At 40.9% G+C, this 27,420-nt stretch overlaps 1 protein-coding gene across 1 annotated transcript in view; it reads right to left on the bottom strand.

The window, feature by feature from the left end:
• Positions 1-27,420, bottom strand: part of LOC109929754 (metabotropic glutamate receptor 8) — a 365,314-nt gene that overhangs the window by 51,610 nt on the left and 286,284 nt on the right. Inside the window, exons 7-8 of the mRNA XM_020529332.2 lie at positions 21,987-22,126; positions 19,410-20,345 (exon numbers count right to left, since the gene is read on the bottom strand). Coding sequence (XP_020384921.1) covers positions 19,410-20,345; positions 21,987-22,126 — 1,076 coding nt within the window. The remainder of the gene's footprint in view (positions 1-19,409; positions 20,346-21,986; positions 22,127-27,420) is intronic.

Here is a 27,420-nt window from a genome sequence, read left to right as displayed (position 1 = left end):
TTGGCCTGCTGTGTTCATCCAGCCCTGCACCTTGTTGTCTCGGATTCTCCAGCATCTGCAGTTCCTACTATCTCTTGCGTTTATACCATTTTGTTACAATTCAATCGTTAATTCATAAAGCCAAAAATGTTATGCTGAAACACATGGACTATACTTGAAGAACTGCACATCAAAAGTAGAAAAGTTCCTTCACTGAATACCAACATTAGTAAAAAGATAAAGTCACCATAGTCCTACTGGAATCGTAGGGCTGATCGCTCATTAGAGAGAGACAATTGGTGATGACCTAATCGAAGGGTCACCATGGTTCAGGTAAGGGGAGAGGTTGAGAAGGAGAGTCCTTATGGTAACATCAGCCAGTGTAAAAATTAAACCCATGCTGTTAATATCATGCTGCATCACAAACCAGCTATCCAGTCAACTGAGCTAACCAACCCCCACCAACATTAGTGTTCCTCTGTTAATAAATACATTGAGAAAGATGACCACCTACAAAGCGGGTCACTTTTGCCCAAAGTCCAATACATGACGTCTTCAGATTAATCACATATTGTCTTGCCAAAGTATTTAAGTAATTTTGTAAATAATTTATCAATTGTGGTCTTCAGTTTAATGTTTATACTCACATCTGTTTCTTAAATCCATGGAGATGATTGCTAAGTTTCAAACAAATAATCACATTTAGTTACAATATTGATGCTGAAGATGCACCCTGTTGATATTGGAAGGTGACCTCAGCAACAGGACAGTGGCACGTGCTTGGTAGAAGCTGTAACTGGATGAATCATGCTGTGTGTAAAGATGTTCGGGCAGATTCTCCTCAAGAGATTGGGAAAGCCTTTCACTGACCAGGGAATAGTTTCATTTAACCTTGACAGATGGGTGAAAATATTAGGTTTCCCACAGTGAGTTCCAAGATGCCATTGTCACAGCCAAATGCTTTGAGCAGATTCCAGGTGCCTTTTCTGCCAGTGGTACACTATTATCTGAGGAACGAGTGAGTCCCCATGCTCTGCCACGGAGAACAGTGCCAGAAATTACAAAATCATACATTATTAACTTTAATGCAAAACTTTGGAATGAATGGATTAGGAGCACAGCCAAGATCTCTGATCTTCTCATGCAGAAATAAAATACGCATTTATTGGCCAAATGAGTCACATCATCTTCCTGCTACTTCACATCTTGCTCTAAACAGATAATGTTGTGATATTTTTTGAAAGAATCGATACTTCTGTCCTTTATTTTTTAGCCATTAGTCCTACTTCAACGTCCATGATGATTTATAGGACACAAAGCAGTTTCCTTGCTCAGATCAGTACAACAGCATCCTGTGAAAATAATCAAAAATACCTTCCAGAGTTAATAAAACCCACAGATGACCACTGCAATTGTGTTAGAGGATGAGGTTCCACATTCACAAGAGGAGAATGAGGAGGTGGAGGTTAAAGAGGAGGATGAACATGACGGGGTGCTGGGAAACCAGATAGACAGCCCACATGTAGGAGTGATGCTAACCATCATTAAAGTGAAAACTGCTTTTGAGAGTTGTCCTCCACCATCAGATTCCAGGGCACTTTTGCCACATGCCTCACCTCCCAGGATCCATCAGGAAATCCAAGATCTTTCAACCCCTTCCCCATGGAGAACAATCGCCAAATCCACCCCCACCTAATTACCACAGTCACTGTTTATCTGCAGCAAAAGTAAACAATGAAAACATGATCCAAGTAACAGATATTAAATTATTCATTCTGCTGCTAATCAACAGTGACTAAGCTATGATTTATTTCTTACTTTGGTGTTTCTACAAAGTGCAAGCCAAGTGGTATCAAGGGAGGTGAGATTCTGGAATGAGCAGGTCATTGGCCGCTGCAATGACAGATTGTGGGCCACAGTGATCCATTCATCAGGCTGGACCATCTCAGCATTGGCTGGAGCAGTGTGTGATTCCTTGGGCTGACAAATAAATGCAAGGGAAATGGTGGAGTGGCAAGAAAGGAGTAGCTAAGGTCAGCACGGAGGATGCAATGGAAACTGATTGGGTTTTCATTGTAGTATTTTGTCATTTCGTAGAAACTGGTTAATTTCCCACAGGTCTCCAATGTCTTTAGTGGAGGCTATCACCTCAGTCAACAGCATATGAACAATATTCTGCTTCACAAGTCACTAGCTGCAGTTGACCAGTCTCCGCAAAGTAGACAGCAGCAGTTCCCAGTTGCATCGACCAAGCTTGAGGTGGACTCCTCCCTCTCCTGAACCATGACAAATTGGCTTTCAGGCAGGCCAACCATTGCATCAGGAACCTTGTGTGAAGAACATTCAGCCTTATTCTGAATCTTGGCACTATGAGATCCTCCATAGCAATACTAATGTGCAACTTGGCAAGATGGCACGTTAGCATCCCTTCCTACCAGGTTTGGCTGCTGCCCACTAGTGTGTGGTGAAATCCAGCACAGTGTTTGTTCTACACTACCCTCTAAGTTAACATGATGTCTGTGGTCTGAGGTGGCACGTGTGATAGAGTTAACAACTGGTGCAGTGCCAGCTTCCTGCTGTCTTCCATGTGTATGATCCTTCTTCCAGTTGAGTAGTTGTGTTTGGACTGAGTAGCACCTGTGAAGGATGTGATAACAGGGGCTGTATGAATTTCAGCATATAGTTCGATGGTGGGTGGATGTACTGTATTGAGGTTGTGATATTGGTAGCACAGTTATCGAGTAAAGTGCGTTTAAGAGATGGAAATTTATCCTGACCACTTGTGCCAAAGCATTCGACTTCTTGCAGCATTGGACCATCACCTCCCAAGAATCTCTTGTTTTATCCTATGCATTAGCTGCCTTTGATGTACTTCTTCCTCTGTAGCTCTTCCTCTGGATTTCCTGCCTCAGAACCCTCAGTACCTTACTGTAGACTCTGTGCACCCTCTCCCGGTCTCTGAACCACCCTTTGTCTGCTGGCCAGTCCTGAGAAAGTGGGTGTGTACAAGCTACAAATACTGCCGCACACAAACAACTCATGGTCAGCACTTGAATATTGAAAGTGCAGATGTTTCTCCTATCGTGATTTAAACATGGCCTGACATGCTCATCAGCAATTAGTCTCCAAATTATTTGCGAGGCCAGACTTTAAAACAGATATTTCTTATCAGCCCAACACCCATGTGGTTCCTGCTTTCACCCTTACAACAAAATGAAACTGTTTAAACTTATGTGTTGCTCTTGTGAAGTCTGGAACTATTTGTTTTGTCATGTTCAGTTATAATAACAAAAAGCCAAATGATTATAGTTTAGTTATCAACGGGTACGTGAGAATCATAGAATCCCTACAATGTGGAAAGAGGCCATTCAGCCATTGATTTTGCACCGACCCTTTGAAGAGCATCCCACCCAGACCTAGCACCCTACCCTATCCTGTAACCTTCCTATCTCCCATTGTTAATCCACTTAGCTTGCATATTCCTGGACACTACGGACAATTTAGCATGGCCAATCTACCTAACCTAATGTGTTTTTGCATTACACTGAAATAGCAGACTAATCCCTGGAAGTATGTTTGATATCTATTAATATGGTTGTTTTTTTCATGGTCTTAATCAATTGCATAGTGGTGCATGGTTGGAAATGATAGCACAGGTCAAAGAAGATGATCCAATTTTGAAGTAGAAGCTATTCCTGCTACAATTGCTAGCGTAATAATCTGAATCATATAAATAATTACTTCTCGTGTGCACAAATGCAAATCTGAACAATCATCAAACTTTAATCAATTCATTCAGCTGTTTAAACTGACTTTAAATTGCTCATAAAATAGCTGTTTTAATTATTTAGGCAAGCGATTTCTTCACTTATTTGCCACAGCTTTCAGCACTGATAAATGTAATGACTGCCTGATTATAACAGATCCTTTATCCTTTTCTCTCTGCTTGGGACAAAAGTTACAGGTGTAGAAAAAGCAGAACAGTCATCCAGTACTGATGGATGCATCATTATATCCAACTTTTGCCTTAATTTGCCACTGACAAGCTGACTGATAATCACAATGTGAAAGTCACTCAGCATTAGAATGGTAGTAATCTGTTTGACAATCAGAGAAAACGTTTACTCTCATTCTTCATTACACACAAGTTGGAGAGTTATAAACACCAAACTAAACCCAACATTCACAAATAGGGTTTGGCCTGTCACCTTTTATCTGCCATCATTTTCTGGTCATCTTCCTAACGCAAAAAGATGTGTGTTTTGAATCCCTGGACAAGTTTTATTATGCGAGTACACATTTGAAAAGGAACATTTTTGCAGGGTTGTGGGGAAGAATGGGGAGTGTGATTAATTGCTCTACCAAACACTTTTCACTGTATCTTCCTAGATATATGTGACAATAAAATCATTCATTCAAGAGCCAGCATCCACACAATGGGTTGAATAGCCCCCTTTTGCTGTGTAGTTTTGCAAATTTTAGGTTCAGCCTCAAATGGCTGCAAACTGTGTAATCCAGAGGACGTAACAATGAACTCCAATGGTCCAACTGGACAATGCAGACTGTTGATGTGATCAAGGAGATAAGCACATTCTAGTGAGATGGCACAACTGTAAACCTACAACTGAATTTTAAAAAATCTATGAATAAACTTTTATAGCAAACTGTGCTGATGTTAATAGTATAGCAAGTGACAAAACGAGACCTATTTTTTTTTTGCACAACCGAGTACTCAGTGCTAAACCTATGAAGGAATCTCTCGCTCTCTGTGGATGATTTTGGCACCATATTATGGTGGATTATCTGTCCTTTCTTAGCTGAACCGAAAGCTGTGGACTAGCTCTCTGACTTTACCCCAGGTCTCCCTTCTAAGGAATGGTCAGTGGAATTGTCAATTAAATTGACATCAGTGCTTCTGCTTCCCTGCAGGCTCTCTTGTTTAGGATTTCCATGAAAGATACCACTCTAACATATTTCATACAAATAAAAATAGGAAGAGGTAAGGACAAGATTAAGAGGAGAGAATATAGGAAGTTAGGCAGGAATTTAAAAAGGATGTTCTCGAGGGTAGTAACATATGGATTACTCCTGGTGCCACAAGCTAGCGGGGGTAGGAATAGGAGGATAGAGCGCATGAATGAATGGCTGAGGAGCTGGTACAGGGGAGAAGGATTCACATTTTTGGATCATTGGAATCTCTTCTGGGGTAGAATTGACCTAAATAAGAAAGACGAATTGCCCCTGAAATGGAAGAGGACTAATATACTGGTGGAGAGCTTTGTTAGAGCTGCTCAGGAGGATTTAAACTAGGAAGTGGGGAGGGACCCAGGGAGATAGTGAGGAAAGAGATCAGTCTGAGACTGATTCAGTTGGGAAAAGGAGCAAGTCAAACAGTCAGGGCAGGCAGAAACAAAGCAGAGAACAAGGTAGGACTGGTAAATTAAATTGCATTTATTTCAATGCAAGAGGCCTAACAGGTAAGACAGATGAACTGAGGGCATGGTTGGGAACATGGGACTGGGATATCATAGCAATTACAGAGACATGGCTCAGGGATGGACAGGACTGGCAACTTAATGTTCCAGGGTATAAGTGCTAGAGGAAGGATAGAAAGGGGAGCAAAAGTGGAGGGGGAGTGGCATTTTTGATCAGGGATAACGTTACTGCTGTACTTGAGAAGGATATTCCTGGGAATATGTCCAGGGAAGTTATTTTGGCAGAACTGAGAAATAGGAAAGGGATGATCACCGTCATGGGATTGTACAATAGCTGCCCCAATAATCAGCAGGAAATTGAGGAACAAATTTGTAAGGAGGTCTCAGTTATCTGTGAGAATAATTGGGTGGTTATGCGAGGGGATATTAATTTTCTAAACATACACTGGGACTGCTATAACGTTAAGGGCTTGGATGGAGAGGAATTTGTTAAGTGTGCACAAGAAATTTTTTTGATTCAGTATGTGGATGTCCCTGATGAGAGAAGGTGCAAAACTTGACCTTACTCTTGGGAAATAAGGTAGGGCAGGTGACTAAGGTGTCAGTGGGGGAGCATTTTGGGGCCAGTGACCATAATTCTATTAGTTTTAAAATATTGATGGAAAAGGATAGAGTCAATCTAAAAATTAAAGTTATAAGTTGGAGGAAGGCCAATTTTGGCAATGTTAGGCAAGAACTTTCAAAAGTTGATGGGTGGGTGGGGGGGTAGCGGTGCAGATGTTCGTAGGTAAAGGGATGGCTGGAAAATGGGAAGCCTTCAAAAATGATTTAACAGGAGTCCAGAGTCAATATGTTCCTGTTAGGCTGAAGGGCAAGGCTGGTAATTGTAGGGAATGTTCAATGACAAGAGAAATTGAGGTTTTGTTCAAGAAAAAGTCGGAAGCGTATGTCAAGTACAGACAGCAAGGATTGAGTGAATCCCTAGAAGAGTATAAAGGCAATGGAGTATACCTAAGAGGGAACTCAGGAGGGCAAAAAGGGGTCATGAGATAGTTTTGGCAAATAGGATTAATGAGAATCCAAAGGGATTCTACAAATATGTTAAGGACAAAACTGTAACTACGGAGAGAACAGGGCCCCTTAAAGATCAGCAAGGCCACCCACGTGTGGAACCATAGGAGATGGGTGAGATGCTAAGCAAGTACGTTGCATCAGTGTTTACTTTGTAGGAGGATATGGAAGATATAGAACGTGGGAAAATAAATCTTAAAAAATGTCCATACAACAGAGGAGGTGGTACTAGATGTCTTAAAAGGCATAAAGGTGGATAAATCTCCAGGACTGGATCAGGTGTACCCTAGAACTCTGTGGGAAGCTAGGGAAGTGCTTGCTGGGCCCCTTGCTGGGTTATTTGTACCGTCAAAAGCCACATGCGAGGTGTCAGAAACCTGGAGGTTGGCTAACGTGGTGCCACTATTCAAAAAAGATGGCAAGGAAAAACCAGGGAACTATAGTCCAGTGAGCCTGGTGCTGGGCAAGTTGTTGGAGGGAATCCTGAGGGATAGGATTTTCATGTATTTGGAAAGGCAAGGACTGATTAGGGATAGTCAACATTGCTTTATGTGGAAATCGTGTCTCACTAACGTGATTGAGTTTTTTGAAGAAGTAACAAAGAGCGTTGATGAGGGCAAAGTGGTGGATGTGATCTATATGGACTTCAGTAAGGCATTTGACAAGGTTCCTCATAGTAGATTGGGTAGCAAAGCTGGATCACGTGGAATACAGGGAGAACTATCCATTTGGATACAGAACTGGCTCAAAGGTAGAAGACAGAGGGTGGTGGTGGAGGATTGCTTTTCAGACTGGAGGCCTGTGACCAGCGCGTGCCACACGGATCGAGGGTCCACTGCTTTTTGTCATTTAAGTAAATGATTTGGATGTGAACGTAGCAGGTATGGTTAGTAAGTTTGCAGATGACACCAAAATTGGAGGTGTAGTGGACAGCAAAGAAGATTACCTCAGAGTACAACAGGATCTTGATCAAATGGGCCAATGGGCCAAGGAATGCCACATGGAGTTTATTTTAGATAAATTGAGGTGCTGCATTTTGGAAAGGCAAATCAGGGCAGGACTTAAACACTTAATGATGAGGTCCTGAGGAGTGTTGCTGAACAAACAGACCTTGGAGTTAAGGTTTATAGTTCCTTGAAAGTGGATTCACAGGTAGATTGGATAGTGAAGGAGGCATTTGGTATGCTTGCCTTTATTGGTCAGTGCATTGACTATAGGAGTTGGGAGGTCACGTTGCGGCTGTACAAGACATTGGTTCGTCCACTTTTGGAGTACTGTGTGCAATTCTGGTCTCCTTCCCATAAGAAGGATGTTGTGAAACTTGAAAGGGTTCAGAAAAGATTTCCGAGGATGTTGCCAAGGTGGGAGGGTTTGAGCTACAGGGAGAGGCTGAATAGGCTGGGGCTATTTTCCCTGGAGGATCGGAGGCTGAGGGGTGACCTTATAGAGGTTTATAAAATCATGAGGGGCATGGATAGGGTAAATAGACAAGGTCTTTTCCCCAGGATGGAGGTGTCCAAAACTAGAGGTCCTGGGTTTAACGTGAGAGGGGAAAGATATAAAAGTGACCTAAGGGGCAAATTTTTCATGCAGAGAGTGGTGCGTGTATGGAACAAGCTGCCAGTGAAAGTGGTGGAGGCTGGTATGATTACAACATTTAAAAAGCATCTGGATGGGTATATGAATCAGAAGGGTTTAGGGGGATGTGGGCCAAATGCTGGCAAATGGAACTGGATTTATACAGGATATCTGGTTGGTATGGACAAGTTGGATTGAAGGGTCTGTTTCCGTGCTGTACAGCTCTATGATTCTATGACTCTATCTTAACAAACGTATTGTCTCAACTTTCTATGGGATACAATGGGTGTTTCATTTGGATTTACTCTGCTTCCCAAAAGCGTTTATGTACACCTATAATAGATTGAAATGAAGTTAATCACACTTGATTTGTTTTTTTTTAAATTATTTCTTCAGAGTATGTCGGAATCACTACATTTATTGTTCATCCCTAATTGCTCTCAGGCAGATAGTGGTGAGCTGCCTTCTTGAACCATTGCTGTCCTTGTGGTCGAGGTACACCCACAGTGCTGTTAGGGAGGGATTTCCAGGATTTTGACTCAGTGAAGGAATGGCAATATATTTCCAAGTCAGGATAATATGTGGCTTTGGAGGGGAACTTGCAGCAGTTGGTGTTCCCATGTATCTCCTGACCTTCCAGGTGGCAGTGGCAGTGGTCATGGGGGTGTAAGAAACAACCTTGGTCAGTTGGTGCAGTGCAACTTGTTGATGGTACACACTGCTGCCACTTGGCAACTAAATGATGTTGAAACTGAAATCATCAGGAAAAGTGGAGAGGAATCCATCTCAATCCTGAGTTGTGTCTTGTAGGTGGTGGAAAGGCATGCGGGGAACAGGAGACAAGTCACTCCTTGGAGAATTCCCAGCCTATGATCTGCATTTGCAGCCCCAGTATTTATATGGCTGGTCCAGCTTGGTTTCAGGTCGATGGTAACCCCCAGGATGTTAATACTGGAGTACTCAGCAAAGGTAATGCCATTGAATGCCAAGGGCAGGTGATTAGATGCTTAGCTGGTTAAATGCCTTCCAGGTCAAATGATTTTAGAAAGTGGAACAAAAGAACAAAGGCCAAACAAACTGAATTTAAATCTGAACCAAATCTCTTATTGGCATTTGTGTGCCATGGTCACAAAACCAGCATTACAGACAAATAAAACTCTAATGCGTACTGTTGTTAATGTGCAAGGTACTGTAGTGGTTAAAGTTAGAAATTATTAAAATTTTGGTCAAGCCAGGTCAATTCACCAAGAAACACAAAACCTAATGTTTATTACTCTAAAATTTATAGTACATATTTAATATCAGAGAACCATTCAAAGCTGTTACAATGGTTTGACAGCAATGTAAAATTCTCAAGGATGCTTTGCCCAAATATTATTTTGCACTGTTTTTCCAAATATAACTTAACTTGACGTTAACACCACCTTCATCTCAGGGAGTGATGGGAAAAAAGTGTCCTCTGTCTGACAGCTGTAAGAGTCTACTGTGGAGCTAATTGCCACCAAGTCAACAAGATCTGGAAATATAACTTAGAGAAAGGTGACCAGTGTGGGACATAGAAAAATAAAGAGAATAGACATTCATCTCAGATTGGAAAACATTGTTGGTGCATGCTGAGACTACCAATAACTGGGCAATTTTTTTTTTTTTGCTGCTTTCGCTTCATGTCCCCAAAATGGAAAGTTTCACCAATACTAATATCCATCACTTTGATGAATAACAGAAATGTAAAAGAGCTAGCACTGCATTCAATGGCAAGGAGACGTGAAATTTGCTAAGACAAGATTTCCAATGACCAAATAGGCATTAGCATGATCTTGTGGGAAAAGGTAAGCATCAGTAAGATGACTGGGCAGGCAGAATTCTCAAGATAGCTCGGAAACACTCAATGATTAAACCCATCCACTTGCAATACCATTCCCCTGCCAGCGACACATCCACTGCCCTACCACCATCAAAAGTAACCAGGAAGACAGAAGAGATGGTTTCATCCAACTCTGAAACTCCCTCAGGGCAGGAATACCTAGCCTCATAATTACTAGTGAAGAAAACAATCTTCCAAATTATTCCATATTATTGAGCATTTTCGTGACAAAATCTAGCAACAATTGTTTTAAACCACTCTCTGCATTTCTCCCTCTGACACACAGACACTCTCCCACACAACTTCAATCAGTTTTCTTAGATTTCAGATCTGACAGCAAACCATTAACCAAAAGCTATCCTCTCAGGCACATTCAGCTGCACGTTTTTTGCTGCAACTGCAATATTACATAAAATGACAGCTCTCATAATAATATCAGGTATGAAAAAAACATAAGCTTTCAATAGGTGTGAACAGTGTCTCAGTTGGCAGTACTCTCAGTGCTGCATCAAGTTTCTCTCCAGAGACCTGAGCACCAAATCCAGGCTAACCCTCCAGCGCAGTGCTCAGGGGGTGCTTCATGGTTCGAGATACTATATTTCAGATGAGGCATTACATCAATGTTCCACCTGTCTATCCAAGGGGCATAACATATTTTGAAAAGCAGAGGAATTCGTCTGGCCAATATTTATCCCTCAACTAACTTATTAACATAGATTATCTGCTCATTGTCACTTTGTTGTTTGTGGAATTTTACGGAGTGTACATTGGTTGCTATGATAGCCACAGTGACTGTACTTCAATGTATCTAATTGGCTAGAAAGCACTTTTGGACTTTATGACAGCTTCCCAAAGTAACGAAAAGTGCTATATAAATGTAAATCTTCCTTTACATTGATGCCCACACTTTTAAATTTGAATGTTTTTGTGTTTCATTTTCACTTTAACGTAACACTCTGGTTGTAAAAGACAATTAAGTATCAGTAACTGAAAGTCAATATTGGAGCTTTGAGGTACAATATTATACCCATAATATTTCTGGTCAGCATTTACCCAATAATACTTTTTCCACATATCTGCTCAAAACTCTGTCAATGAACATGTTGAAAGAAATACTGGTATCAATTATTGACAATCAAATAAAGCAATGTGTAATCTCACGTACACTCTCTTTTTTTCAAATTCAATAAGTGAGGCTTTTCACATTAACTCATAAGTTGAAGAAACATTTCATCAGGTAACTTAAAAGTTGTATTCTCTTCATGCGTGGCAGTCACAGGAGAGGAGTGGAGCAGGAGCCACTGGTCTAAGTATTTTTAATCAACCTGTTCGGCACACTATGACACCTCCTGATGCAGGCAAAACTTGAATCTGGACTTTCTGGGCTCAAGGTAGGGACACTACCACCACAACAGTCCTAGCATCGGAGACTATGCTGATATTTGGATTTTACAAAACGCTTTTCCCTCCTTATTTATCTAACCTCATTGACATATATGTCTTATGTCTTCCTCATTTCTTTCATGAGATCCTATTTAAATACATCCCCAACCAATGTTTCAATTACTTCATATAAGAACATAACATAAGAACTAGGAGCAGGAGTAGGCCGTCCGGCCCTTCGAGCCTGCTGCGCCATTCAATAAGATCATGGCTGATCCTTTCGTGGACTCAGAGCCACTTACCCGTGTTCTCACTGTATCCCTTAATTCCTTTATTGTTCAAAAAAAATCTACCTTTTTTTAAAAAGCGTTTACTGAAGTAGCGTCAACTACATCACTGGGCAAGAAATTCCATAGATTAGCAACCCTCTGGGTGAAGAAATTCCTTCTCAGTTCAGTCCTAAATTTGCTCCCTCTAATCTTGAGGCTATGCCCTCTTGTCCTAGCTTCACCTGCCAGTGGAAACATCCTCTCTACTTCTATCTTATCTATTCCCTTCATAATTTTATATGTTTCTATAAGATCCCCCCTCAATCTTCTGAATTCCAATGAATATAATCCCAATCTACTCAGTATCTCCTCATAAGCCAACCCCCTCAACTCCGGAATCAACCTAGTGAACCTGCTTTGCACCCCCTCCAGTGCCAGTACTTCCTTTCTCAAGTAAGGAGACCAAAACTGCACACAGTACTCCAGGTGTGGTCTCACCAGCACCTTGTACAGCTGCAACATAACCTCTCTGCTTTTTATTTCAATCCCTTTAGCAATGAAGGACAAAATTCCATTTGCCTTCCTAATTACTTGTTGTACCTGCAGACCGACCTTCTGTGATTCCTGCACAAGGACACCCAGGTCCCTCTGCATAGCAGCATGCTGCAACTTTTTACCATTCAAGTAATAATCCTTTTTACTATTACTCCTACCAAAATGTATGACTTCACATTTATTTACATTGTATTCCATCTGCCAGACCTTTGCAGATGTATCTATGATAGTAAGTTCCAATTTCTAACCACTCTTTTGGTAAAAAACAATTTCTCCTGAGTCCTTAGCAGATTGTTCTTCTTTTTATATTTATAACCTAATTTTGGACTCTATCAGCAGATACATTTTGTCTCAGTTTACCCTAAGAGACATTTTCTCACCATTTTCAAATTATCTATTAGATCATCTTCCATCCATTATATCACTGTCTTTGTCACAGCACCTTTGGTGTTTTTTTTTATTTTGGGTTTTGACACATTTTTTGGCTATTTTAATCTCCATTGTGAATCACTGCTGTGCAGCAATGAAAGTGGATTGAAACGTAATCCTGGTACATGGTTCATTGAATAGGCTGGCACAATTTTAATCTTTATTTTACTGAGCGAGTTGAGTTGTTTAGATTGGAATCAAAATAAACAAGGGATGGAAAGGATGCTTGCTTAAACAAATTCCACTTAACCTCTGTTGCCACGAGACAGTAATAAGCTCTGTAACATCAAGGGCCACCATGGTGCAAACCATCATTTCATGACAGGAAGGCTGCCAAAGGAAATAATATCAAAGACTAAATGTGGCTCCATCACAACTGGTGCACTAATGTAATCAAACAGCACTGTCAATGTGCAGCACACTTTAAGTTTCCACTGCAAATTCAGTTGGCCAGAAATTGAAAAGACACTTATAATGCCTCAACTATTTGCTCCCAGCAATGATCCATTGTTTAGTTGGGATACAGGTCAAAAATGAATGTGAGAAACCATAATAAAGATAGGAAACGTTCATTATGGCATGTTATCTTAAGAGTTAACTGATAAGATCTTAAGAAACGCTCAGCCACATCTATCTAACCAAGGGTCAAATAATATAACCAAGCATAAACTCTGATGAGGTTAAGTCATGAAGTGGAAAGGGAGTAATGTGGCACAGTGACAGTGCTCCTAACTCTGATTCAAAAGTCTGGGGTTCCAGTCCCACCTGCTCCAGAGGTGTGGTCTTTTAGATAAGTTGCTGAACCGAGGTCCTGTAAACTGTCTAATGTCTCAAGGCACTATTTCAAAGAGCAGGAAAGTTATTTCCATTTCCTTGGCCAATATTTGTCCTTTGATCAAAACTGCTGTCACATTATGGGTTGTGGGAGCTTGCTGTGTCCAAACTGTCTGCTGCAATGCCTACATGACAACTGTAACTATAATTCAAATATACTTTGTTGACTATAAAGTGCATTGGGGTATTCTGAAGTTGTGAAAGATGACAGATAAATGAAAGTTTTGATTGCTCATATGCACAGTTTCATCTCCCTTCACATACTTAGCAGCATTACAAACCTCACACATACATCTCACAGCTCAAAAACTGTCAGCTAATCAACACTCACAGGCACACCACTCAAACACTTTGCACCACAGTCTCTGATACACTTCACTCACCCTTGTTGGATAAGATGTTCTTAACTCCATAAAGGACACAGTGGTCTCCATCATTAGATTGGGCAGTTCTGAATCAGTAGCCAACGACAACACTGAGACCATCCAAGGGGACAACATGTTCCCAACTCATCCACCTTCTCACACGCCACTTTCCCCTCATCCCACAACTCTTCCGAGAGATGGTGCAAGCATGGACCAATTGCCTCACCTTCATTTAATTCCAGTACAATGCTACTACAACACCATTACATGATGGAGCAAGGGTAGGCTATTCAGGCCATCAAGTCTGCTCTGCCATTCAATGAGATTATGACTGATCTGTTAATCTTCAGTTCCTCTTTTCTGCCTTTCTGCAAAATCCTTGATTCCCTTACTAATTAACAACCTGTCTATCTAGCTCTGAACGTATTTAATGACCCAACCTCTGTAGCCCTCTGTAGCAAAGAATTACACAGAGTTACAACTCTCTGAGAGAAGAAATTCCTCCTCACCTCTGTCTTAAATGTACAACTCCTTACTCTGACATTATGCCCTCCAGTCCTGGACTATCCCATAAGGAGAAACAATTTTTCTGCATTGACCCCGTCAAATCATTGAGGAATCTTGTATGTTTCAATAAGGTCACCTCTCATTCTTCTAAATTCCAATGAGGACAAACCCAACCTACTCAATATCACCTTGTATGACAGTCCCTCCACCACTGGGATCAGCATAGTGAACCTTCGCTGGACTGCCTCCAATGGCAATATGTCTTTCCTTAGACAAGCAGACCAAAACTACTCTCAGTATTCCAGCTGTGTTCTGACGAGTACCTTGTATGGTTTTAGCAAAACCTCCCTACACTCATGCCTTTCTTCTTTCAACTCCCTAGGAATTGGAACTTGGCCAGGCAGTGTTGTGAAAGTTTGAAGGGGAGTGGAAAAATGTCACTCAATCTCACGATGCAACCACCAACTCAAGTGGCACAGTGGCTCTGTGGTTAGCACTGCTGCCTCACAGCAGGAGGGACCATGGTTCAATTCTACCCTCTGGCAACTATCTGTGTGGAATTTGCACATTCTCCCTGTGTCTTCATGGGTTTCCTCCCACAGTTTGAAGATGTGCAGATTAGATGGATTGGCCATGGGAAATGCAGAGTTATGGGGGCAGGGCAGGTCTGGGTGGAAACCCCTTCAGAGGATCAGTTTAGATTGAATGGCCTGCTTGCACACTGTAGGGATTCTAACTCAGATGTTGGTACTTTTAAACTTGACAGAGTTTTGAACTTTAGAGGGTGGTATTGTGGCCCGATCTTTGTTGCATATGTCATCAGGTACTAACGGACTACAGCCTGGGATTTGGGGGTGGGGGTGCTGGTGGGAAGAATAGTGCAGATGCCTGAATCCTGGTGGATGAGGCTCTACCCAAGATTTGCTACCCACAATTCAGATGAGGACTTGGATGGAGCAGTAAAAGGCAGATGGGCAATGCTCAGAGAATTCAGGTTTCAGGCCTACCAGAAAGCTGACCACCATTTTAGAGAAGCATGGAGGAGTCCACTACCAACTTGAAATAGGGTTTTGAAATAGGGTTTTGTGGAGAGCTTAGAGCTCCTTTCCACTATGGAGGTCATGGCCAGCTCCAGCAGAACACTTGTGAAACTAACCACAGTACAATGCGTGAAAGCTGATGTCTCAGCTTCCTTAGCAGCACAAATAGTTGCCACCAAGTGGAAGTCTGAGTGTACAGAGAAAGCTTAGACATCATGAACACGCAGCTCACCACCATGCAACTACCAAGACCGTGGATATCAATACTTTATTTTTTATTCATTCATGTAAAATAGGCATTGCTGGCCACATGAGCATTTACTGCACGTTCCTAGTTGCCCTTGAGAAGGTGGTTGTGAGCTGCCTTCTTGAACCACTGCAATCCATGTGCTGTATGTAGACCTGGCTGTGCTGTTAGAAAGGGAGTTCCAAGATTTTCATCCAGTGATAGAGAAGGAGCAGCAATATTAGTCGGGATGGCATCTGACTTGAAGGGCTACTTACAGGAGATGGTGTTTCCATGTCCTTGTTCTAGATGATAAATTTCACAAGTTTGGATATTATTATCAAGGAATCCCTTTGAGTTAATGCAGTGCATCATGTAGATAGTACACACTGTGCATCAGAAGTGGAGATGTGTGAATGTTTAAGGTAGCAAAGGCACAAGGCAGGTACTGAGTAAATGTATAGGGGTGGCTTGTTGTATGGAATGGCGATGGCTTTTATTTCAGAATTGTGGCCAAAAGGAAACCAATGGCTGTACCAGAGGGGTTTGGGGAGGTGTTCATGGGAGGTGGTGTTGAATTAGACGTTAAGATAAGAATGTGGGTCATCTTGCCTCCTCCCTTCCTCTTCTTCGTGAAGTGGTTACCATTTCTTGTGGTGTCAAGGGCTATGAGTGTACTCACAATGGCCAGAGTGTGGAGAATGCTGCAAACCACCATAAACCAAGGACACCTGAATATAATAGAACCTTCACTGCAGCACCAAACCAGATGTTCATGAATTTCCCTATTTCCCATAACCCCTTCTATCAACGTGTGGTCAGGCTGTACAGGAGAGACATGGCCACTTGTTGACAGGATATTGTTTAGTGTCCAGACATCACCTTCTGGTTTAATCTGGTGGCTGAAGGGTTTTAGGAGCAGTATGCTAGAGCAGGAAGAAAGCATCAAGATTTTGGCTAAGATATGCATATGGTCACACACCAACTGCACATACCGTGATGGGGACATATGGCAATATTGAGGAAGGAACTCCCAATGTCACATTTATGAGTCAATGGCAGCCTCCACAATAGGGGATCCCACTATCTTGGCAAAGCCACATACATGCTTTACTCCAAGATAACAAGGTGTAGAGCTGGATGAACACAGCAGGCCAAGCAGCATCATAGGAGCAGGAAGGCTGATGTTTTGGGCCTGGACCCTTCTTCAGACCCTTCTTCTCCTCTCTGATGTTATGGAGGGAGGGTAGAGATAAACTGAAACTACAAATCTCATTTTTTACAGTCTATAATCAGTGCGCTTATTATTTGGAAGGTAAATGTGTGTTTCTAAGCCCCTGTTAGTGTGTGGTCAATTTAAAGAAATAACAAAAGACTTTGGTGGGTTTCAAAATAAAGATGATTATTTATTCATACACTCACCCAGAGTCTAAATGCTGCAACAATTACTCAGCACCGCTGCACACACACTTGGGAAAAATACAGGTAAAGAGAATCAAGCACTTTTACATGCTGTAAACCAAAGAATAGTTCAGAGTTTGTTCATTGTCAAGCTCATTGAAGGTGGGTTTTCGTGGGTTTGGGAAAGAAGGAAGTCTTTTTCGCTCGACTTGATTTATTGGGTTTAGTTGAGTTCAGTTTGCCATAGTCAAACATTAGGATTTTTGAAGGATGCCCACATAGAAATGAACATTTAGCAGGTCATTAAGTTGAGCCTTTTGGCTTTCCTATCAGGAGGCACAATTTCTTTACAGATGGGCTTAGATTTACGAATCAGGCTGGAATGTTTTTAAAGATGTTACAGCCTTATGCTCGTAAAGACAAAAACACACTATTGTGACATCTGCAGTGTTTGCCAGGGTCTTCTACAGAAAATCAAGGTCTTTTTTGGGTCTTTAAGGCAAAACTCGTTATCTCCAGTCAGTTTTGATTACATGAATAAAATTGGGGAATTTGCACACTTTCAAAATATCTTTAACTTTTTTGATGGCTCCTGGAATTGAGCAGCTTGATTTCCAGAGCATTATCTTAGTCGTTCATAGCATCAACTAAATTTCTGGTCCTAAAAACTTATGAACATTAAAACAAACATTAAAACAAACAAACCAAGTGGAACTCACTTTAAAAGTGGAATACCTTCTAATACAGATTTTGCCTTTTGTATTTCACCTCGCTTGAAATAAAAGGGCAATATTTACATTTACATTTCCTTTTGTACTGCCAACATTTTAATGATTCTAGTATTTATTCAACTTCTCATCATTTTTAGATTTGACAAAACCTGTAGTTTCGTATACTTATGATTGCATTCCTTTGACACAAGCAAACATGTAAATTAGCAGAGTAAGATAAAGTTATCACCCTGGAACTTTGAAAGAAATATCCTTTGTCAAGTTTCACTGACACCCCCCACTACGTAAGTGCCTAACAGTGAAGGAGCTTGCTTGTGTGTATTACATACATTTACCTAATAGGAAAACCAATCACTCGGATTTGTTCCTCATACACCATATAATTGGCTACAATGGAAGTGACTTGTATTTTCTTTTGAAGGAAACATACAAAGTTTCTTCAAGTGCATGAACTCAGTATTGTACTGAATCAATAGTTGCCAGCTCAGATTGTGAACTGATGACAAGTGGGGCAGTTTGAGAAGTTACAGCAAGTGTAAGGGAGCATGAGCTCAAAGAGACTGGCCTGGATCAGGTCAGTTTAGAACTGAACTGTGAAGAATTACATTGCTGTTTCAATTAGATATTTGAGGCTTATTTAATTAGGGAAAATATCTTGTAAATTCAAGGGCATTAATATCATGTGCAAGAAAGATGGAACTGTCCCAGGAAAATTGCAATGAATGCCAATTTGCTTAATGAGAGTTTTTACTAGAACCCTGGTTTTAACTAAATAAAATACAAAGTATCACAAAAAACTGCTATGACATTAAAATAAATCAAAACAGTGAAGGTAGCAGCATGTTAATTGGTCTTGGCTGATTGTGGCCAGCTCAGCTCAGTTAGTAATGCCTATGCTCTTATAACTGAGTCAGAAGGCTGGAAGTTCAGACTCCACAATGCATCTGCTCTGAATGTGGAAATGCAATATTGTTAAACATTTGGATGAAACAAGAAACAGAAGTGTTAATTAACTAATAGGTAAAAGATCACTGGCAGGATTCAAAGAAGTACGGGGAATTCTCTCATGTCCTTTCTCTCACAACATTCCTTTCCCGTACTAAAGTCAGACTATTTGATTGCTCATCTATCTCATTGACTCAGCTTTTAGACACCTGCTCTTAGATGTCTTCATGTGAGTTGGTAAAAATTTAATCTGATAATGCTCTAGTGAATCACCTTGCAATGTATTTAGTACATTAAAGTTACCATATAAATGCAAGTTGTTGCTTTTTACTGACTGGTTTTGTTTGCTTCCATGATAAGAAAGACTTCACCACAAAACTAAGACTATGCTCTGGTTAATTGGATGCTTTAAAACATCCAGGAAATGAAGGGACTACATAAACATATTATAAGTAAAACAAGAATTGCTGTTTCCTTTGTTAATTAATCTTATTTCTTGGATAGTTCTGTAACCAGATACCTATCTTAAGCCAGGAACCTACTTTACACAACAGCACAAGAACTTTAAAGCTTAATTTGGGATATCTTATGATATAATAAAAATATATATCTGAAACAATAGAACAATAAGTTAACATTTCATGGAGAATATAAAAGAAATGGATGCTCTTTGTTTATCACTTATGTACATGATGAGAGGTTAAAATAAATTTACGAAGGTGAATTTAGCGAGACACTAAATGAAACACACTGGTATTTATGACACACAAAGATTATCAAAATGTTAATACACTTACCCTTTCTGCAGACTGAGCTGTGCCAAAAAATATTGGAATAAAAGCTAACCAAATTATGCAGGTGGTGTACATGGTAAATCCAATAGGTTTGGCTTCGTTAAATGTCTCTGGAACTCCTCTTGTTTTAATTGCATACACAGTGCATGTGACCATCAGCAGAATACTGTATCCCAGGGAACAGATGAGAGAAAGGTCGGAAATGTCACATTTCAGAATGCCCCTGGCTTTTTCTGGATCAACAGTTCGTTGCTCCCCATAGTCTACAACAGTGTGCGGAGGATCGACAGCAAACCAGATAAAGACTCCCAGGAGCTGCAGAGAGATTAGGCTAAAGGTGATTGCCAGCTGGGAAGCTGGACTGATAAATCTCGGAGCAGAGACAGACGTCTTACCTTGTTCAAATATTCTGTGAATTCTGTTAGTCTTTGTGAGCAGTGCTGCATAACTAATACACATGCCCAGTCCTAAGAAAATGCGTCGGAAAGAGCAAAGAACTGTGTCAGGAGTTGCAATCATTAGGAAGGTTACAGCATAGCACAAGAATATTCCAGTCAGCAAGACGTAGCTTAACTCTCGGCCGGACGCCCTTACTATCGGTGTATCGTTATGACGAATAAAGGTTGTAATGACAAACGTGGTGGCTATAATTCCAAGCATAGCTATGAAGACAGGAACTATAGCCCAAGGTGAATGCCATTCTAGCTTGATTATGGGGATCAGCTGGCAGTCTGTACCATTCGCATTTGGTTTCCTATTGAATGGACACATTTGACAAGTTGTCTCGTCGGTCTGGTACTGGTAACCTTCACAACGTTCACAATGCCAACAGCAGGGCACGCCCTTCACGGTTTTCTTTCTCTCACCAGACTTACATGGTAGGCTGCAAACTGACTGCGGGATCCTGTGTTCTCCTCTGCCCCACTGCATGTTCTTCACCTGCGGAGAGGTAAATGAGTGAGTCCTTCAAAGATAGCTACATAACTGTCCATGTACAGAACTGAACCAAATACTAAGCAAACATCGAACTCGCAAAAATTGCCTTCCTGCACAAATTGTAGTAGATTCATAACTTCATTGTAAAGTTATGGCAACAGACAATGCATTAAACTTTGGAAACAAAAAACAGTGAGTGCGAGCCTTCAAATATTCTACAATTCGGATTAGTGAGACTCTAGTATAACTAAAATGATGGTGAGGTTCTTTGGCAGCTGGCCAGGTCAGGCTATCTTTCAATATGATGGTGGAGTGGAAAGGATAGGGCAGGAACTGCATTCTCTCTGTTCCTTCTTTTCCTGAACTTTGCATCAAATTTCAAATCTCTAATTCTGAAGTCTCACATTGAGATTTTCTGTTCTTCTTCTCCACTGTAACACACAGTTTCCCCTTTATTGGCCGTGTACACACCCTTTATTTCTTCCTAGATTTCTCTATCCTTTGACTGCGGTGATCTGATTACAAAAATTAATGATACTGCCACTGTTATTTTCTCTTTATGTCGGCTTGTCTACTCTGATCCCCTTCCAGTCCCCATTTTGAATTGTATTAATGTGATCACCCATCTTTCATCTTCTATTTCTGCAGCATGGTCCAAGCTCAAACAATGCAGGAATACTGAGTAATTCACCCACTTTGCTGACAACAGGTTTGTAAATGGAATTTTGTACAGAGTAATGGTTAAGTCACTGGATGAGTAATCAGGAGAACACAGATTAAAATCTCTGAAGACTATTTGTGAATTTGAAATCAGTTCTAAAATGTCTGAAAATAAAGGAGTGTCAGTCAATATAACAGCTGGATTGATGGAGAAGAAAACTACTGAGGGAATCTGCTATCTTCATTTGGTCTGACCTGAATGTGATACCAGTCCTACACCAAAATGCTTAACTCTTAAATTGCCATCTGTCATGGCCAAGCAAGCCAACACTTTCTCAGGGTGCCTCAGGGTGTCCAGTAAGTCCCAACCTACCTAGCAATGTTTGCATCCTGAGAATGAAATATAATACAATGTAGAGATAACTCAGTTGGTATGCTTGAAATCTCAAAACGAATATTCTAAATGAATTTGAAAGAAACTTTCTCATGAGCTTAAAAGAGTGACAGAGTACAGGAAATTACTGCATAGAAATCAGTAGTGATAACAATAACAGCATTTTCTTTGTGCATAGACATTATTACTAACTCAATGGATCTTATTACCAACCCATCCATCACTCACAATGGAAAGGAGCAGCTCAGAGGCTGGTAATGACAGTAATATCCTCCATTTGATGAATTAAGTTATTGCTATAGTACGAAGTTCTTGCAACAGGACAATGCACATTATCTAATGTTCCAAAAAGCAAATTTATATCACAGTGAGCGTGAAAGCACAATCTGAACACATTAAAGAATGGCTAAAGCATATTAAAGGCCTTTCATGTTTGGCTAGTTCTGACAACATCTAGCCTTCATTGAATCAAATGAATAAGATGTCCACAAAAAAAACTAACTTCCCACAGAATAAAAACTCCAATGCAAATTTGAACCACTGCTGTTACTTTCATTGACAGCAAGGGAACAAAAAAAATTTTTGCTTACGTTCAAGTGAAGATAATCAGTCCACTGTCCAATAACTTTATATTCATGAGAGGTCAGGTTGGAAACCTGATACTGGTAGATGTCATATCGTCCAGGAGCATCTCCATTTTCATTAAATGTCACAGGGGTTCCAGCACTTCCTACAAAAACAAAGTACATGTGGGAACCTTGAGAGAACACAACTAAAATTCAATTACTATGTGCAGCAAGAAATACATCATTTGATATGAAAATGAATGGCAAAAAGATCTGCAAATAGACATGGATCTCACAATTCATACTCATTATCCAATATCATAAATTAACTAATTTTCAGTTGACTGCAAGGAGGAAAGGCAGATAATAGGAAATAAGTTTCACATAGATACAAAGTCACATATTACTTTTAGTGCAGTGTGGTGTGAGATAAATTTGCATCTTTTCCAGCCTATGACTGATTTTTATTTTCTATTCCTGGGAGAATATGTCAAAATAAAACAGCATTAATGTAATACACAGGTATTGGTGAAGGAAGGTTGTGACAGCTGTGTTAAAACCTAGATTGACTCTACATTTAAATTATTTTGTGTCAGAAAGAGTGTGAAACCTGGACAATCCCTGATGTAAAGGAAGCATTTTTGTTGAAGATCGAAAATGACTCCAGTGACAAAAATCAACACAAAACCATTCCAAAGCTGCAAATGACACAAGTGAGCATTTTTTTTCTATTTCTGCAGTTCAAATTCAACCTTGATTCGGGGATTTCAATTTTCACTTGTCAGCTGTAAGATGTGACGAAGTTCATGCACAAATGTCTCAGCTCTGAATGGGGCATGGAACTGTGGCATTAATCGCCTCAAGCATGGATCAAGTCCCTGCAAGAATAAGCAAGGTTAATTGTTCAGGAGATTTTGCATTGCTAAATTGCAAACGTTATTTGTGAAAATAATGTTGGCACTAAGTAATGGGAATTTTGCATCGATTTGTCCTTGTGCTATGTTTATTTTAATTGATTTGGACCCATAATTTGGCAAAGGTACCACCAAGGTGGGATACTGAAAACAAAAGGCTCTCATCAGATGCCAATGTGGTAGGCTCCGATTTCCACTTCTGTGGAATATGATGTAATTCGGGTGGGTAAGAGAGGCTGCACATCAGTTGTTCTCTCATACCCCATCCCTCCCAAACATTGATGGTGTGGATATAGCGCAGGCTAATGACCAGGGTTTTTCATTTTGCAGGCAAAGTGTGGAGGTGGGCATCTTTAAGGGCGTGAGACCCCACGCTCCCACCAGCAAGAATTCCCGCCAGACTGCATGCCCATTAGGAGGATTAAACTCTGACCAGCAAGTTCTTTGTCCAATCAAAAACCCTGGCCAAGATGTATCGCTGTGCCTGAAGCTGCGAGCCAGCCAGAGGCCAGCTGTCACTGTTAGCTGATCAGCAACCATGAACACTGGGACTGGCACAGAGGTAAGTACATTTGCAGTTTTAAGGAGAAGGGGTTCAGTGGGGGTCAGGGCAAGGGCAGTAGTGTGATCTTCCACAGCCAACCCTTGCCCTCCATCTGTGCTCCCAATTGCCCCCACATCCACCCCCAAAAACAACAGGCATTTTTCCAGGCAGGAAGGAGGCCACTTTTCTCATCAGCCGGGAAGGCAGGAAGTTGGACCAGTAGCAGGTTGAGACCTTTGTCTGGTTGTTAATTGACCACTTCAGACTCTGACTTGGTTGCAAGTAAGAAAGATGGCCCATGGACCTTTCTGCACAGAACTGCTGTGGCAGCAAAAGGAAGGTTAAGTCTCTCTCCAGTGCGAACCTGACTGATTATTTGCCCTTCTCAGCACCTAAACTGCTTTCTTAGGGGAAGGGAAAGTTCCATGCAATATCATCTTCAATTTCGAACATTATTCTTTAGCAAGACAAGATACAAGAGACATCTGTATGTTCCTCATGTCTAGTGCAGTTATGGGTCCTGGAGTCAGGATGTTGGTGTAGGTCACCAATAGTTAGAATTTAAATGGTTTGCAATCATCTAATGATTGATCTCAAAGCAATAAGGAAAGCCGGTTTCATTACATTTTTCTAAAAAATTTATTCTGGCACAGCTCGACAAGCAATGAACAACAAAGCATTTAGATGTCCCCAGCCTCATACAGACACTCATTTTAACACAGTAAATGCCCTTGAAACCAACCCTTACTGTAATGGTGACCCCGATCCCCTTCAGAATGATGTTGAGGACTGATAAGGGGTAAATAGAATCCCTTTCCCATTAATAAGAAATCTCCATTCAGATTGGTATAAGCATCCACCCTGGCTGTCTGAACTGGTTCATTACTGGTGAGGGAGTGTGGAAACAGCAGAAGAATGAGTGTACTAGTGCTCAGCTTAAAGGAAGTCTCTGGTTTCACCATTCCTACATCCTCCTTGTCCTTGCGGCCACTGAATTCCATGGCAGGTTTCTGGGGACTACAGGATATGTCAGTTAGTATCTCATGCATTTGTGGCATTCATTTCTGCCAGTTGTAGGCTGTAGTACAGATACATCCAGTCCCTAGCATGAATAACACCCCAATAGATTGAGCAGCCAGCACTGTATGAGTTGCATAGCAACAGTGAGGATGTTTTATTGTATGGATTGATGCCACGCTACAAGTCTGGATGTGAGACAGACTGGTCGAGGACAAGGTAAGTCAAGAACTGTCTTCAGCTTAGACTTCAAAATAATACTATTTCTTATGTATTAATACTGAACACTACTATATAAGATAATGATAGATTTCTATTGATACATTACGTTGGGATTAAACTATTTTCTTCAGGTATTCATATCCATGTGGTCATGTGAGTCTTCCCATCTAGAATGGTGCAGAGGTGACAAATCACTAGTGTAGACTCTAATATAATGTGGTCTAACTCTGTCCATATTATGCAATTCATGCGCAGTGATGTGCAGTTCTGTGACCTCATCATAAGGTTGCTGCAGGGTCCTGAAGCCTGTACGCAACAATGAGCATGTAGCAATGGTAGTGCAGGAGAATAATGACAATGTACATGACAATGTAACTGATATTAACAGTCACACATTATTTGAGACTTAAGAAAGAGGGAATGTTAAAACTGTAGAAGAGCACTGTACATCAGTATTTGTACATCAGAGAGTAAGTAATCAGTTTACAGGAACTCCTAAGAAAAAGACAATAATCAGTCTTTGATAATGTAGAGATGAGCAGTCTCGAGTAGGATTGGTCTAGCTAACTACAGCAGTGTCAGATATAACAAGGTGTAGCGCTGGATGAACACAGCAGCATCAGAGGAGCAGGAAAGCTGATGTTTTGGGTCTGGACCCTTCTTCAGAAAAGATTTTGGAGTCTAACCCTGAAAAGTGTGAGGTGATTCATTTTGGAAGGACAAATTTGAAAGCAGAATACAGGGTTAACGGAAAGATTCTTGGCAGTGTGGAGGAGCAGAGGGATCTCAGGGTTCATGTCCACAGTTCCCTGAAAGCTGCCACCCAGGTGGATAGAGTTGTTAAGAAGGCATATGGTGTGTTAGCTTTCATTAATAGAGGGATTGAATTCAAGAGCTGTGAAGTTATGCTCCAGCTATACAAAACCCTGGTTCGGCCACATCTGGAGTATTGTGTTCAGTTCTGGTCACCTCATTACAGGAAAGATGTGGAAGCATTGGAAAAGGTACAGAGGACATTTACCAGGATGTTGCCTGGAATGGAGGGAAGGTCTTACGAGGAAAGGTTGAGAGAGCTAGGGCTTTTCTCTTTAGAACGACGAAGGATGAGAGGTGACTTGATAGAGGTGTACAAAATGATCAGAGGTATAGATAGAGTGGATAGCCAGAGACCTTTTCCTCGGGTGGAGGTAACTATTACGAGGGGGCATAGTTTTAAAGTGAGTGGAGGTAGATATAGGGGAGACATCAGAGGTAGATTCTTCACTCAGAGAGTGGTAGGGACATGGAATGCATTGCCGGAGAGGGTAGTGGAATCGGCCTCATTAGGGGCATTTAAGCGGCTATTAGATAGGCATATGGATGATAGTATAAGGTAGGGGTGGAGGTTAGATAGACATTAGGTTCAGGGTAAAAATTTCAGCACAACTTCGTGGGCTGAAGGGTCTGTACTGTGCTGTATTGTTCTATGTTCTATGTTCTATAAGGGTCCAGACCCGAAACGTCAGCTTTCCTGCTCCTCTGATGCTGCCTGGCCTGCTGTGTTCATCCAGCGCTACACCTTGTTATCTCAGACTCCTGCATCAGCAGTTCTTACTATCTCTCTACAGCAGTGTCAGGACTGTAGTACAGACACCGAGCTCCCAAACCTCATGCTAAGCAGAGCCTATGAGTGCACAATAACGCAGGTCTAAGCAGCATTAGCACAGATCATGGAAGCCACCACTGTAGGAACAAGTGCATGGTGCATGCCTGTAAGATGATCCACGATGATCTGGTATCATTTGCTACTGTGCACTATATCACACAAAGTCTGCTGACAGTTGTGCCAAGTCCATGACTTATTTTTGAGTGCAATCACTGTTTTACGTTGAAAGTTGCTTCAGATTATTAGTGATGTCTATTGGCTAATAAATGGTAAACAATTGGAGTTGAATTCTGAGAAAATCAAACAGAACAAGCATGAACAAAACAAACCAGAATGCAGAAGGTAAGAGGCTGCTTTTAATCAAGAGATTGTAATTAGCACCTAAAGTAGGTGAAGCAAGAGTTTTAGAATCATTTTAAAGTCATTAGAAAATACCCTTTCAATATTATCATAAAATTCAACATCAAAATAAGCTACAGTTAAAAACTTGTTCAAACTAGATTATGTGAGAAAAGTAACATTTGCCGGTGCATCTGTTTTTAAAATTACCCTAGATCGACACAAAATTATGCAGTGAATTATCTGTATTTAATAATGGTTTCTGCAGAACAGCATAAAGACTTAAACGCCGTAAAACTATCTTAAACTATAATTGAGCAATCGAGCAATTGTTTCGCTTATGGAATAGAAAATATTCTGATCACAGGTTTTTTGTGACTAGTTGGTAGAAGATTGAACCGTGAATCTGTTTACAATGTACGAGGGCCAAGTATAAATCCTGATGATTATTGTATGAGGAGCAATCAAAATTGCATTCATGCTAACTGATGCGCCAGTCGAAAACAGTTCTGAGTTTATAAGGTCAAACTCCCTGGGAAAACTGGTGCTCCAACTGATGACGTGAGTAGCTCAGCATCTCACAAGACAGATCAGCAACATTACACAGCAGGAGAGAGATTGAGTTCAGACGGTTGACAGTAGAAGAGGAGTTACCTGGAGTAAATTACATTTCCTTCTCAGATTAACCTGAGTCAGTTGAAGTAAACTTTGTATGCAGTATTTTCCTTACACAAGGTAACTTTAAATACCTGAACAGATTAGCACAAGTTGTCCAGG

This window comes from Rhincodon typus, chromosome 18 (genome assembly GCF_021869965.1).
Source record: "Rhincodon typus isolate 14 chromosome 18, sRhiTyp1.1, whole genome shotgun sequence".
Classification (NCBI taxonomy): Eukaryota; Metazoa; Chordata; class Chondrichthyes; order Orectolobiformes; family Rhincodontidae; genus Rhincodon; species Rhincodon typus.
Note: the sequence above shows the minus strand (reverse complement) of the source record. Positions and strands in the feature narration are given on the sequence as shown.